This window comes from Durio zibethinus, chromosome 16, assembly GCF_047325235.1.
Source record: "Durio zibethinus cultivar Kanyao isolate XHJ-2024 chromosome 16, ASM4732523v1, whole genome shotgun sequence".
NCBI lineage: Eukaryota > Viridiplantae > Streptophyta > Magnoliopsida > Malvales > Malvaceae > Durio > Durio zibethinus.
In genome coordinates this window covers 24250078-24262425 of record NC_143177.1, presented here as the reverse complement: position 1 = coordinate 24262425, position 12348 = coordinate 24250078, and the positions used below count along the sequence as shown (strand labels likewise).

General features: G+C 35.3%; 3 protein-coding genes across 4 annotated transcripts; all 3 read right to left on the bottom strand.

Moving 5' to 3' along the window:
- Window positions 1–1070: 1070 nt before the first annotated feature.
- Window positions 1071–2151, bottom strand: LOC111297910 (ubiquitin-conjugating enzyme E2 28-like). Its single transcript, XM_022892512.2, has 4 exons — window positions 1961–2151; window positions 1738–1865; window positions 1531–1635; window positions 1071–1405 (listed from the first exon to the last, which is right to left on the bottom strand). Exons 1-4 carry the CDS (start codon window positions 2028–2030, stop codon window positions 1262–1264), a joined length of 447 nt encoding a protein of 148 aa, XP_022748247.2. The 5' UTR covers window positions 2031–2151; the 3' UTR covers window positions 1071–1261.
- A 914-nt stretch (window positions 2152–3065) lies between these two features.
- Window positions 3066–7102, bottom strand: LOC111297918 (rac-like GTP-binding protein 5). The gene is made up of 7 exons (XM_022892523.2): window positions 6802–7102; window positions 5390–5477; window positions 5192–5301; window positions 5028–5091; window positions 3870–3934; window positions 3642–3707; window positions 3066–3552 (listed from the first exon to the last, which is right to left on the bottom strand). Exons 1-7 carry the CDS (start codon window positions 6898–6900, stop codon window positions 3448–3450), a joined length of 597 nt encoding a protein of 198 aa, XP_022748258.1. The 5' UTR covers window positions 6901–7102; the 3' UTR covers window positions 3066–3447.
- A 2039-nt stretch (window positions 7103–9141) lies between these two features.
- LOC111298416 (uncharacterized) lies at window positions 9142–11753 on the bottom strand. Of its 2 annotated transcripts, XR_016328791.1 has the most exons (7): window positions 11438–11753; window positions 10997–11234; window positions 10222–10916; window positions 9958–10098; window positions 9786–9850; window positions 9623–9692; window positions 9142–9534 (listed from the first exon to the last, which is right to left on the bottom strand). XR_016328791.1 is itself a non-coding variant. In XM_089745592.1 (6 exons), exons 3-6 carry the CDS (start codon window positions 10047–10049, stop codon window positions 9408–9410), a joined length of 354 nt encoding a protein of 117 aa, XP_089601718.1. In that variant the 5' UTR covers window positions 10050–10098; window positions 10222–10916; window positions 10997–11753; the 3' UTR covers window positions 9142–9407. The 2 variants fall into 2 exon arrangements, 1 of the variants encoding a protein (XP_089601718.1); XM_089745592.1 differs by having other exon boundaries at window positions 10997–11753.
- Window positions 11754–12348: the final 595 nt, after the last annotated feature.

Here is a 12348-nt window from a genome sequence, read left to right as displayed (position 1 = left end):
TGGAAATTTTGGATTTCCTTCTCATTTCTGAGACTGATAAAGACAGGAAATTTGAGTGGTCGTTTGCATTCAAATTGAATAAGAAACAATCATGATGTAAACTGGAAAAAAGAGCATATATATGCTTTTCACTAGGTTTCTGATTGATGAAATTCAGTCTGAGAATGAAGCATCAAATCATGATATTCACTGTATTTTTTCCCCTCAAAGACTCATAAAAATAGCTCCAATGTCCAATTGCAAGACCTGTCAACAAGCTTTTGCGAAGACCATGAATTTTTTTCCCTAACTATGTCATATGCAACTGTTTTACCATAGAGAATATATGGTTCACTTCTCAACATTGAAAACATTCTTCAAAACCTAGTTCTGGGCCTTCTGGCAACTTCGAGAGCAACATCTTTGTCTTGGTCGAGATCAATTAAAAGTTTCATTGACTGATGATGGCAGCTGGCTCGACAACGTGGAGGCCATGTGAGAAAAGAACTTGGTTAGGGCAGTGGGTAATTACTAATTAGCTTAGATTTATAGTGAGTCAGCGATTAGAACGTTCTGAAAAAATAAGTTAATTTGGAAAGAGTCAAAGAGGCAGACTTTTCTTGCTACAACATTACAGATATGATATTTCTTTTCTGCAAAATTTTTCACGGCTTTAGTAAAAGTTAGTCATCTTGCATTAACAATTGGAGTGATGATAACCGTTTTCATTCATGTTGAATGTGTTGATAGTTCTGCGGGATCATTTCATGATTGTGGGTGTGTTTTGTTTTGGCCGCAAATCAGTGTGATTTTGTATCAAAGTCAACGTGCTAGTCTTTCTGAACACAGCAGAAACATAAACTGATCCATTAATTCAGGTTTTTGCCTCTTTTTTTGGTTTTAAATGAGCAGAAGATGAACAAAGAGATCCCCAAAGTTGGCATCAGTTCATCTCATCTCTTTCAATCATTTAATTATCTTAATAAGCACAGCTGAGTAACTAAACAAGACCTTGACCAAAGAGCCAAATAAGAAATCACTGCATTGGCAGCATAAGCCTGTATAATAAGCTCAGAAGAACTGCCAGACGATTTATTCTAAGCAAAGGGGCACTCAATTATTTCAGAACTTACAGCCTCACAACTTTCTTTATTAATGAACTTCTTTTTGTTTGATAATATACCAGGAATACTGGAACTCAAGTAATTAGCTACCTCCAACAAAGTATAGTAGGCAAGAAAATGATGTAGACGAGGAAGGATGTGCAGGTATGGCACCTAGTTCAGCCCATGGCATACTTCTGGGTCCAGCTCCGAGCTGTCGATTCGTACTTGACTTTGTCAGTTTTGTACATATGAGCAATCTCAGGAACAAGAGGATCATCAGGGTTTGGGTCTGTTAGCAGTGAACATATAGAGAGCAAAACCTGGAGGTAGATATAGCTTTCAGTTTTCAAGATTCATTCTTCTAGTTTTGAAGTCCTTTAGATATATGTATTACTGGTTTAAACTTTGTGCAGCGTCAGAATCAACTAGCAAGCTTAATTACTACCTTGGATATGGTTAGCGCAGGACTCCATTGGTCTTTGAGTATGTCTAAGCAGATATTGCCATTGCTGTTTATGTTTGGATGGAAAACCTTGGTCCTGAAGGCAACCTGAAAACAATTTATTGTTGGAAAAGGTAAGGGTGATTGTGCATTCATGTTTTAACTTGCATTAAGTCAATGAAATTGTTCCATTTTCTTGACAATTTATACCTTGGGAGGTTTAAAAGGATAATCAGGTGGGAAATGGATGGTAACAAGAAAAACACCACCAGCATAGGGACTATCATTTGGACCGATAATGGTTGCTTGCCAATGGAACACATCCTCAGCCACAGGACCTGAAATTGCAGCATAAGTAGTTATTTACCCTTCATAAAAGAATGAATTAACTGTTATGGCTAGGCTCAGAAAGACTTTTCTTTTATCACTCTACCTGCACTGCATGAAGTTGGGGGATCTCTCTGCAAGTCCTTCAGCTCCTTCAATATTCTTTTCGACGCCATTAAGAAAATTTCGGAAATGGGAATTCAAGAGGGCGAATGAAAATGTGAATGAAGGGAAAATACTTTATGGACGACCTCTAAAGGGAAGACAGATAGTGCATTTATGGAAGGAATTGCCAATATAGAGGTCTACCATTGCTTTTCGTACTGATGAAAGTGGGCACAGCATAAATTCCCGGAGAAAAAGCTAGAAAGAATCAACTATCAAGAAATTTAGAAAAGGAGATAAAAAGCTTGGTAGATATTTTTCCTTCGGATTGACATTTTCGGCGCACTGAAACTGAGTAATCATTACTTGATCAACGTATCTCTGTTTACAGTTGACCTTTGTTACAACAGACAGATGGCAACAGTAAATCATCTTGCTTAGTAATCTATAGTTTAAATGAGACCAAAAAGAATCATTTGTTTCCAAGTCCATTTAAACTTTCTCAGTGAACCAATTTCATTCCACAGAATTCACCTTTTCTGTTGATAAATTTGATGCCTCAATAGAAAATTAATCATGATGATAGTGATCATATTCGTATAAAGCAGCATATGACAGCAACAAACATCAAATGATTATAGTTCTAAATAGAACCTCCCTCGCCAAAATCGTGCGATGACCAAAGTTTACCATCAAAAAATGAAATCCGATGCTACATCCAGGGGGCATCTTGGAAACTGCTGCTAGATTGCCACTACACTCCACCCAAGTCTCGACAGGAAAACGATTCGTTCTTAGCTAAATTGACTTCTTTAGTTAAGCCTCAAATACCCAAAAGAAAAAAAAAATTCTTTGGTTGAGAATCTGAGAAAGCAAAGAAGCTGACGGGTCCAAGAAGCATCATGGAATTTGATCATTAACAAAATCTTCCAAGAGAATATATGTGGATACAATATTCATCCGGCGTAATAAGGTTCACGGACATGATATTCTGTCATCTAATTCGATGTCCCTGACAACCTTAAATTCAATGGAAGAACAAAAAAGCAAGATCAAGTAGGGGAACAAACAATATTCATTCAAGTAAAAAAATAACCACAAATATATATTAGAAAGATCCTTAAAATATACTAAATCAGATTACATCACAAAATACAAGAGGAAACAATTTTGGTTGTTCTTACAGAGGGGTTCTTAGCATTCCAGTCAATAGGTCATGCAAATCTAAAACCGACAAAACTGAAGGGATAGTTATAACAAACACTTTAAAGGGCCATTAATATACAAATTCAAATACAATGGAGGAGAAAAAGGCATATATTTTGATGCTTATAGAGAGTTTCCCTAGTTCTGTCAGTTCATACTACATACCAAAAGGAGCTGTTTTCTCAAGGTGAGAAGAGATCATAGATGTGGAGAGAGACTAACAGATTAAGTGGCTATTTGGTCATGGTACCAACTTGGCACCCATAGCTCTTCTTTCCATGATCACAATATTGAGCAGGCCTTTTGTGCCTTTCTCTTCTTTTTCTTCTTCTGCTTTGGAGGCTGGAGAACCACTTTGATGGCCGCATCAAAGACAGCTTTCACATTCTGTATTTCAGGAAGTAATTAACACAAATCTCTTCATCGACTCAAAAACAAAAGGCTGAAGATAATAAATTACCCCAATATTTATGTACCTGCTGTGTCTTTGAACTACATTCAATGTAAACAGGTGCTCCAATTAGCTTTCTCAGTTCCTCCCCCTTTCAGTGTGAAAAGAAAAGAAAAATAGAGAATCAAAATTAGGATATGATGCTCTCAAGTAAACATGACACTCTGGTCATGAACTACAAATAGCAGAATGATGAGATAATGCGAATAGCTTAGTAGAAGTTGTTATTACAATGAAAAGAAGCTATGAGTACCTGGGCTGTGGTAATGGGTACTGCACCAGGGTGATCTATGAAGAACTGCTTATCATCCCGAAGATCTACAGTAACAAAATTTAACAGCTGTTCACAAATCATACACTGACAGCTTTAAAGATAAATTTAGCTGTTGTTGATGCCATATCTACTGGGAAAAATGTTCCAGAAGATATTTCCTGGAATATTTACCAAGAAAATTAGGAAACATTGGGAAAAGAATCGAAAATTACAGGTTGAGAGATGGAGTGCTTTCATTAGCTGTAGAAACATTGCTTTTCTTGTTATTCATCTGCCACATGAATTTTTTTATTTTTTTTTACTCTTTTGAAACTTATAATGGGCTTCTTTCCTCCATGATTAATGATTCATGCCATAGGGATTTTGACTATTTAACTAGCTCAAGATAGAGTGATGAACTCATATGGAAGTAAACCCAGGAATACAATTTCAAAGAGAGAACACACAATAGGCCCCAGTTTAGAAATTTTGGGCTTATTTTCTTTCTTTCCCATTTTCTTCGAATGTCTTCCTCTTTTATTGGGTTCATGTTCTACTTCAGCATCTCATAGGATAAGTTCACATCACTTTCATATAATTCCCTAAGATTTCCTTAAAACCCATAAATAATGGTCCCAAAATGAAAAGCTTTTCTGAATAGTTGATAGAACTTTTGTTTCAATTTTGTTTGGTCCACCAGCTAGAATGGGTGGGGGTGGGGAGGACACGAGCATCTAGATTATTCAACAAACTTCTAATATATCCAAAAAGATTACTTTTGATGACTCATTAGGAGAAACAATTTACTGGAAAATAAACAAAATGCAACCGATTATAACAGGGTCTATAAGTTCTGCAGGACTAAGCTAGTAAGTTCCCAAACTTGTCCTGTGAAAGCATTATTTCAAATACATTAGAAAACATACTAATTCAAGGCAAAGTCATAATGGACTGGCTGGAGTATACTCTAGGGGTAGATGCGAAGAGAAAGGTGTCGGAAATATTGTAAATTTACTAGGATTCATTGGCCTTAACAGCAACATATTGTATGACAGCAACATATTGTATGAGGAAAAAATGAAAATTATTGCAGTAAGAGCTGAGGGAAAGGATCAGATAATCAATAAATTCAAAATAAAAGTTGGAGTATAATCTAACCAAGCTTAGTCCCAACAAGAATAATTGGAACACCAGGTGCATAATGCCTCAACTCAGGAATCCACTGAGCATTTGAAACAAAAAATGTATTAGCAAATCAAGTAATTTGAAAGTATCTCACTAAAAAGGAGGTGAAATTTTTCTATAAATAATAATAATCTCACTTTTTTAGCAATATTTTCATAGCTGGCTTTGCTAATGAGAGAGAATGCCAGCAGGAAGACATCTGCTCCACGATAGCTCAAAGGTCTTAATCTATTGTAATCTTCCTGGCCTGTTCCATGATAGAAAAACAAAATCAAAACTACCAAAATAAATATTCCAAGACATGAATAAGGAAGAATTATGGAGTTGAAACTTACCAGCAGTATCCCACAATCCTAGATTAACAGTGTTTCCATCCACAACCACGTTTGCACTAAAGTTGTCAAATACAGTAGGCACATAGTCCTGTTTCCCAAGACATTGCAGAAGACGTGGGGAAAATGTTATAATCACCCTCTACAAAAATCATCTTAAAATAATCGTAAAAATGAAGTAAGAACTAAACAATCATGATTACAAAATTCACATCAATAGACTCTATATGGAGTAAGGTTTACCAAAAAGAGAAAACTCTTAGCACAAAATTTTTTTATGCCAATGAAAAGAACACAACAAAACCCCAACATCATGGCCACCACCCAAGATTCACAGTCATGCAAGCACCTATCATGAAAAATCTCTAAATGGAACTTTCTACCAGCAATAGTTTCAGATATAGCAGTTTGTTTTCGTTCCTCTCTTCCTAGCACAAAACAGGAGAAATTTCCAGTTTTAACCATTTTTTGGAAATCACAATAGAAAACAATTGCACTGAAGATATAAAAGGTTAAAGTTTCAAAGGTTCATAGCATATGTATTGCCAAGCATTTGTATCTTGCTGTTTCAAATAAGCACTAGAAGTCTAAGTCGCAGGCCCAAGAAAAACTGGAACTATTTTGCAACTCCAAATTGACAATCTAATCACATCTGAAAAATGGTAATGGGGATATAAAATGGCAGACCCTCCCAAATTCCTTCCACTTGTGTCGCAAACCGAACACATCAAGACAACTAGGTAAGCTTCTTAGCCTTATCAATAAATTTAAATGTGAGGGGCATGGATTCAGTCTGCATAACACACTAATCCTCTCTTTCCAGAAGGTGAGCTTGATTTTGACATGTTAGGAGTTGAAGATTTTCTTAGATTTCCAGTTTTAACCTTAACTGGCAAATTAACATAAAAACTTACAAAAATAAGCTTCCTTTTCCTAAGATGATTCATCAAAACTCAAACAGACCAAGTAATGATAAGTTATAAATTATAAAAAGTAACAAATTTCAGCAAGTTTTTTATCCAAAAATCCCCAAGAAATTGTTCACTTGAACACAATTTATGAAGAATGATTCAATTATTCAGAATAATATTCTATACCAAATTCAAGATTGTAAAGATAAGTATAACCAAAGAGAAAAAAAAAAAAACAAAAAAGCCAATAAAGAAGGCAACTTTGTTAAAAGGTCAGGAACACCAGAAACCAGCATAGGCTCCGTTTGGTTGCCCATAAAAGAGGGGAAACAAAAATGAAAAAAAAGACCCAACCCATGAAAACCCAAGTCAAAAACATTCTTTTACTTCTTTCTTCATGGATCAACTCTCTTTCCCTTTCCTACATTTTCTCAGGGACCAAACAGAAAATAGAAACCCTAAGAAACAAAAAAAAAAAAAAAGGATGGTTTGTTTTTAACTTACGGTAGGGAAAGTATTGCTGGTGTAGGAAATGAGCATGCAAGTCTTGCCGACGGCACCGTCACCGACTGTGACGCATTTTATAAACCTTGAAGCACTCATTTTTGCGCCAAGTGTAACCGGCTAAAGTGGAGAGTACGGTTAGAGTTGTTCTTCTCCCTACAGGCTAATTCTTTGTTTGTTGTCCAAATAGTGGAAAAGCAACGCAAAGCCTACTTCTTGTTGTTAAGTCACGACATTTTTTCTTATGTTGAGTTGGGAAAAAGACATGAAGTGATCCGAAGTAAACTGAAAGACAATGTCTGAAGGAAGGAGAGAGAGAGAGAGACGATTTAGGGATCGCAAAGACAGCTGTCGGACAGCTATAACGAGGAACCGCTGAAACCCGGGCCCAAATTTCAACTCCTAACTTTACCCACCCTTTCACTTTCTCTTCTATTTTCCATTTTATTATTATTATTATTTAAACATGACAATTTAAAATACCGATAACAATTGAAATTCAGCGATTCAGCTCCTATGAAAGAAAAAAAAAATGAAATTATTGATTAATTTATGAAAAAAATTAAGTGTAAATTTTTTATCGAATTACTATTATAAAAAATTATAATTATAATCAAATTTATATACAATAAAATTTAAATAATTTTTTTATAAGATTACTATCAAATTGATAAGTTCTAAAACTATAATTTACATGATATTTGAACATTTATTTCAATAATAAATATAAGTAATTTTTTAAAAAATTAAATTCAAAATTTTGTTTTTTAAAACAATAAAAAAAATACATTAATAGTGTGGAATAATTATTAGGAACATAAAGCATAATATATGTAGCTGCAGAATTCTTATGCAGAGTCAAATCAAACTCAATTACCCAGGCCACAATCAAGAATGTTAGCAAGTTGTGAATTTTTTTTTTTCTTGATGTAACCATGGAGTTCTTCACTTCAGTCCCACAATCACAAAGTTGGTGGGAGAGCTTTCCCATCTTCTGAAGTTTCCCTTCTTCTGAAGTAAAGTTGAAGAAAAATAAAAAAGTGGGGGAAAAAAAATTTAGAGATGAGAGAATCTTGGTTTTCAAGGAGTCTCAAATAGTAATATAGTCGCTTGAAATGGGGCACCCATTTTCATTAAGAAGAATTGATCAGCTTTGTCTGGTATAAAAATATATTATAATTATTGTAACCTTGGATCTTGTTCAATTTCTTGATAGATTAATATTTCATGTGCATGATTTATAAAAATTAAAATAAAAATTATCATATCATATTATCGTATTATTTTAAAATTGAGCACTAAATCGTTTAAGGGTAGTTGTTAAGTTGGTGAAATTAAACTTCGTCGGTCCATCAACTGCGACATCCCAACAAAGAGGCATCATTATTCGGGGTTTCGGCCAATGGTTTAGCTTTTAAGGTGGCCTCTGGGTGCAACGGTCAAACAAATTGGAGACTCCAGGAGACAGGACCCATATTTTCATTTGTTGTTAGTCTGAAAATCTGTTTAAACAATCGTTAGGTCTACACTTAATCATAAATTGGTTACCAAAGCAAAAACCATTTATTGCAAAGCTGCTATCACAAGTCATTAACAATTCATCACCAATCCACAAACACTTTGCCTTAACCTCTCAATATCGTATTATTTGCCTAATCAGATATAACCTATTTGGGTTTTTGCTGCCCCACGGTTCCTTTCTTTCTTTCCTCTGTAATATGTACTGAGCCAACCTTAGGTCTTTGATTTTATAAATTACTTGAGAATATCTTTCTATAGTAATAAATGAACATATCTATATATAGGAAGTAATTTAGGATTTTGATCTTTAATCCCTGACCATTAAGTTAAATCTTGGTGATTAAAAAGATTCCAAATCATCTAAAATCTGGAATTGGGCCAACTAACAGTATAACTATAACAGTAAACATTAAATTTCTCAAAGCATAGGGGCCGGTTACCACCAACTCCATGTGCATGAATAACCAATTTCCTACTGCTCTCTTTTCTCAATTCAACACCATTGTATCTGGCACTGTCTTGAGATGAGATGCCCTGTCCCCTAATTGCTTGTTCCTACCAATCACCCCTGCAATCAATTTCATACAGATAATACTAATAACAATAATCATACTGTTTTGTTCCAAATATAGTTAGGGCAACTGGATCCCATTTCTCCCTAGTTATGCTTCAATGACTGTCTAACTGTGCATGTGGATCTGGGATCCCATAATTATCATGTTTGATTAGATTCTGAGTTTTATGATAAACTCCAAGTGAAAATAATGTATTTAGTTTCAACTAGAATCATCAATTTTAAGAAATACTAGTATGATTTTTAATTGAAGTAGAAACAGACTGACAACAAACAAAAAACTAAATTAATAGTTGTTCAAAGAAATGAAAACTATAGATTAAAGAGTTGACCTCAGAAAGCAAGAATTAGAAACTCAATTGTTCACGTCCCTGCATGGCCAACTCTGCAACCTACTATGGAGATATGGAGTACTTGAGCCGAAGGATTGTTTACATCAATGCACCAAAGCACTGAATATGACCATGGAACACTCCACTACTCCTGCCTCATCTGAACTGAATATCTTAGGTCAATCATACTTCCAACGCTGATTCCAATTGTCTTCCAAAGTTTTGCCCTGCTCTATTTTCCTTCTTTTTGTATCCAGCTGCTCGTTTCTTTGTAGAGATGTATCTTGTTTTACAGTAGATACTTTCCTGAGAAGTGATGGTGACTCTTTAAAGTAAATGGAAATAAGGCCAGAAATTAAAAATCAATAGCAATGTGCGAAAATGTGTGATTTACCTCTTCTCTGAGGTTATTTTTTGAGCAGACATCTTAGATGCTCCATTAGCAAATTTGGATCTCATTTCCCCTGCATTTACAAAGCATGGACACACATTTTAGGCTGATTCCAATTGCATAGATTTGCAACCAGCATGAGTAGAGAGGGTTTCTAATCTAACACCTGTAACTGCATTAAGAAATCTTATCCCTTGGGAGTGTCTACTTGTTGTCACCTTATCTCCATTTCTGCTCATTCAAGTACAGTTCAAACTAATCAGTTGTTTCTCTATTTTGTTCTATTTTTAAATGGACATGTAATTCCAGAAATATAATTTAAGCTATCCAACACGCACCTCAATGCCTGTTTGAGTGCTTCCACAGACAGTAGTTTGACTGGCTTCTTGGGCATTTTCAAGTTTTTTCTATCAGATAGAGGATCAATCATATATATTCCTTCTCATCTAAGAGGATTTCTAAATGCCGTTTTCAAGTTCCTGTAAGATTAGGGAAAAAAAAAGAATTGTCATTAATGAGGATAAAAAAAAAATAAATGAAGGGAGCAATTTAATTGGACAACACTAAGGACTCAAAAATAACATGGATCATTTGTCACCTACCCTCCCATTAGCTCAGCCCGCTTTGTGGAATATCTTTCCGATGCTTTCTACAAAAGATAAAAGAAAAGACTTATCTAGAGGTGATTTACTTCCAACTTCCAAGATGTTGGTTAAATGAGATAAAGATACATTAATCTCATGCCTGCCAATTTGTGATATTGGCAGTAAGCACTTTGACATCTGAAATAACAGAATGGGTTAAAAGTTAAAATATAAAGAGATAAATTACAAACATTCAGCATAAACCAGACTCCTCCGACTTGATGAGAGTTGAGCATTTTCTGTTCTTCTAACGTGGCAGTTAGACACCATACACTACAAGTAAACTGCAAACAAGGTAATGACTGATATTGCATGGAATTTTAAAATCTTTTTTAGTTTTTTTTAGCAATAATATCCAGTAGAAGCTTGTAACTCTTATATCGCTTAAAATTAAACATTTAATATATACCACTTAGCACAAAACAGATGTTTCTCTCAATCCCATTTCTTGATCAGGTAAAGTCCATGAGAGCCATTGTGCAAAGACAGTCAATAAACAAAAGCACCTTAAGGAAGACAAATAGCATACTTATTTATGACAAGTGTGCAAGCCATTCCATCCATTCTCTTTCCCTTACAAAATCCATAGTCAGCAGAAGCGCCAATTTTTAGAATTTGGTTGGGTGCACTGACACTCAAAGAAAATCCTGATCCTAAAATATGATGCCAAAGGTATTAGTTTCTTTATTAACAGTACACAACATAAGCCAATTAACAAACGAAAAGTTGATACCTTAGTGTCTTTGCGTACGGTGCAACTGAACAATGCAAAGACTGTTCCAGCCTGCTCGTTACAGTTCTGTTGATAAGTGTCACCAAACAAGAAAAGAGCAACAATATTTTCATCTAAACACCCAATTTTCCATATGTTACAATTCTGCCCAATAGAACTAGTCTTTGGATTCCCCTTTTCAATTAACACTCGTACAGTAACCCAACATCCACAAAAAGTGTCTCCCGCCAACAAATTCCTATAAAAAGTAAAAATATCTAGTCACGTATTCCATCGCAGTTTATATCTAACTAGGCTTCATTCAGAGCTTTGCAAGTAAAAGTCTAGCTAAGAACAAACTTGAAGGGAACTCACTGTCCAAAAGCAAGAAAACATCTTCCAAATTTTAATTACTTAGCAATAAAAGCATATATTACAAGCAGAGGAAGAACAATAACAAACTTTATAGTTGATAGCCGAACGAAACGAATATCAGACAATTGCTCACTTAGCTCTGCGGGGCTGACCAATTGCTTCCTGAAAACAGAAGAAAAGCACAAAGTAAACATGAAAAAAAAAAGTTCTGACAGAAAACTATCAAGGCATTTCCATTTAGTACATTTGGCTAGTTTGCTGAGAAAGTAGGAAAGCAGGCATGAAAAAGTGAAGTCTTTTAAGTCATAGTTTAACAATGTTTTTGCCTCCAATAATCAGAAGAGTCACCCAATTCAATCCAAGTATCGTTAGGCTATTGTAGAAGAATTGGAGTTGAACTTGGTTTTACCTTATACGCAAACCTCAAATCTTCTCAACTTGAAGATCATTTGAACTCTTTGGCTTTGACTTGGCAGGTCTCTCAACTGGATTGGGTTCATAATCACGGCAATCTTCGACAACATTCTTGAAGATAGACAAGTCTGGCTTCCCTCTTTGCCTTGCCGATCCGTCATCTGATAGATACCCTACAAATTTAGGCTAACTAACTTGTAAGAAGAAACTGAGAGATACCCATTATCAATTTTGAAAGCAAGACAAAAAAAAAAAGCGAAAACCAGATGAGAAACTGCAAAGAAAAGGAAACTGGGAAGTGCCGAGGCAGAGGCAGAGGCAGAGGGACAAACCCAGATGCAATCAGGGGAGAATAAAAGATACAGAGAAGGGTTTTTCAACGAGCGAATCCGAAACCAAAACAGCCATGAGAAAAATGTAGAAAATTTTCACTGATGAGAAGGAGAAAGCGTGCACGTGCTTACCTGGGGAATGAGAGTGGAGATTTGAAGGGGAAGCTGAAGGCGTTTCCCAGACCCTGTTTTGAAGAGAGAGAAGACTTGTCATCGGTAAATCTTGTTTAAGTAAAAGAAATTCAGTGGTCT

Excerpts from the sequence above, each read along its gene's own strand:
- LOC111297918 (XM_022892523.2), bottom strand. The coding sequence starts at position 6,900 with ATGAGTGCTTCAAGGTTTATAAAATGCGTCACAGTCGGTGACGGTGCC. Across the intron at positions 5,478-6,801 it reads CCAGCAATACTTTCCCTACC|GACTATGTGCCTACTGTATT; the intron begins GTAAGTTAAAAA and ends CTTGGGAAACAG. Across the intron at positions 5,092-5,191 it reads ATGAAAATATTGCTAAAAAA|TGGATTCCTGAGTTGAGGCA; the intron begins GTGAGATTATTA and ends TCAAATGCTCAG.
- LOC111297910 (XM_022892512.2), bottom strand. The coding sequence starts at position 2,030 with ATGGCGTCGAAAAGAATATTGAAGGAGCTGAAGGACTTGCAGAGAGAT. Across the intron at positions 1,866-1,960 it reads CCCAACTTCATGCAGTGCAG|GTCCTGTGGCTGAGGATGTG; the intron begins GTAGAGTGATAA and ends CTGCAATTTCAG. Across the intron at positions 1,406-1,530 it reads CTGCGCTAACCATATCCAAG|GTTTTGCTCTCTATATGTTC; the intron begins GTAGTAATTAAG and ends ATCTACCTCCAG.
- LOC111298416 (XM_089745592.1), bottom strand. The coding sequence starts at position 10,049 with ATGATTGATCCTCTATCTGATAGAAAAAACTTGAAAATGCCCAAGAAG. Across the intron at positions 9,851-9,957 it reads GCACTCAAACAGGCATTGAG|AAATGGAGATAAGGTGACAA; the intron begins GTGCGTGTTGGA and ends TTGAATGAGCAG. Across the intron at positions 9,535-9,622 it reads AAAATAACCTCAGAGAAGAG|GAAAGTATCTACTGTAAAAC; the intron begins GTAAATCACACA and ends ATCACTTCTCAG.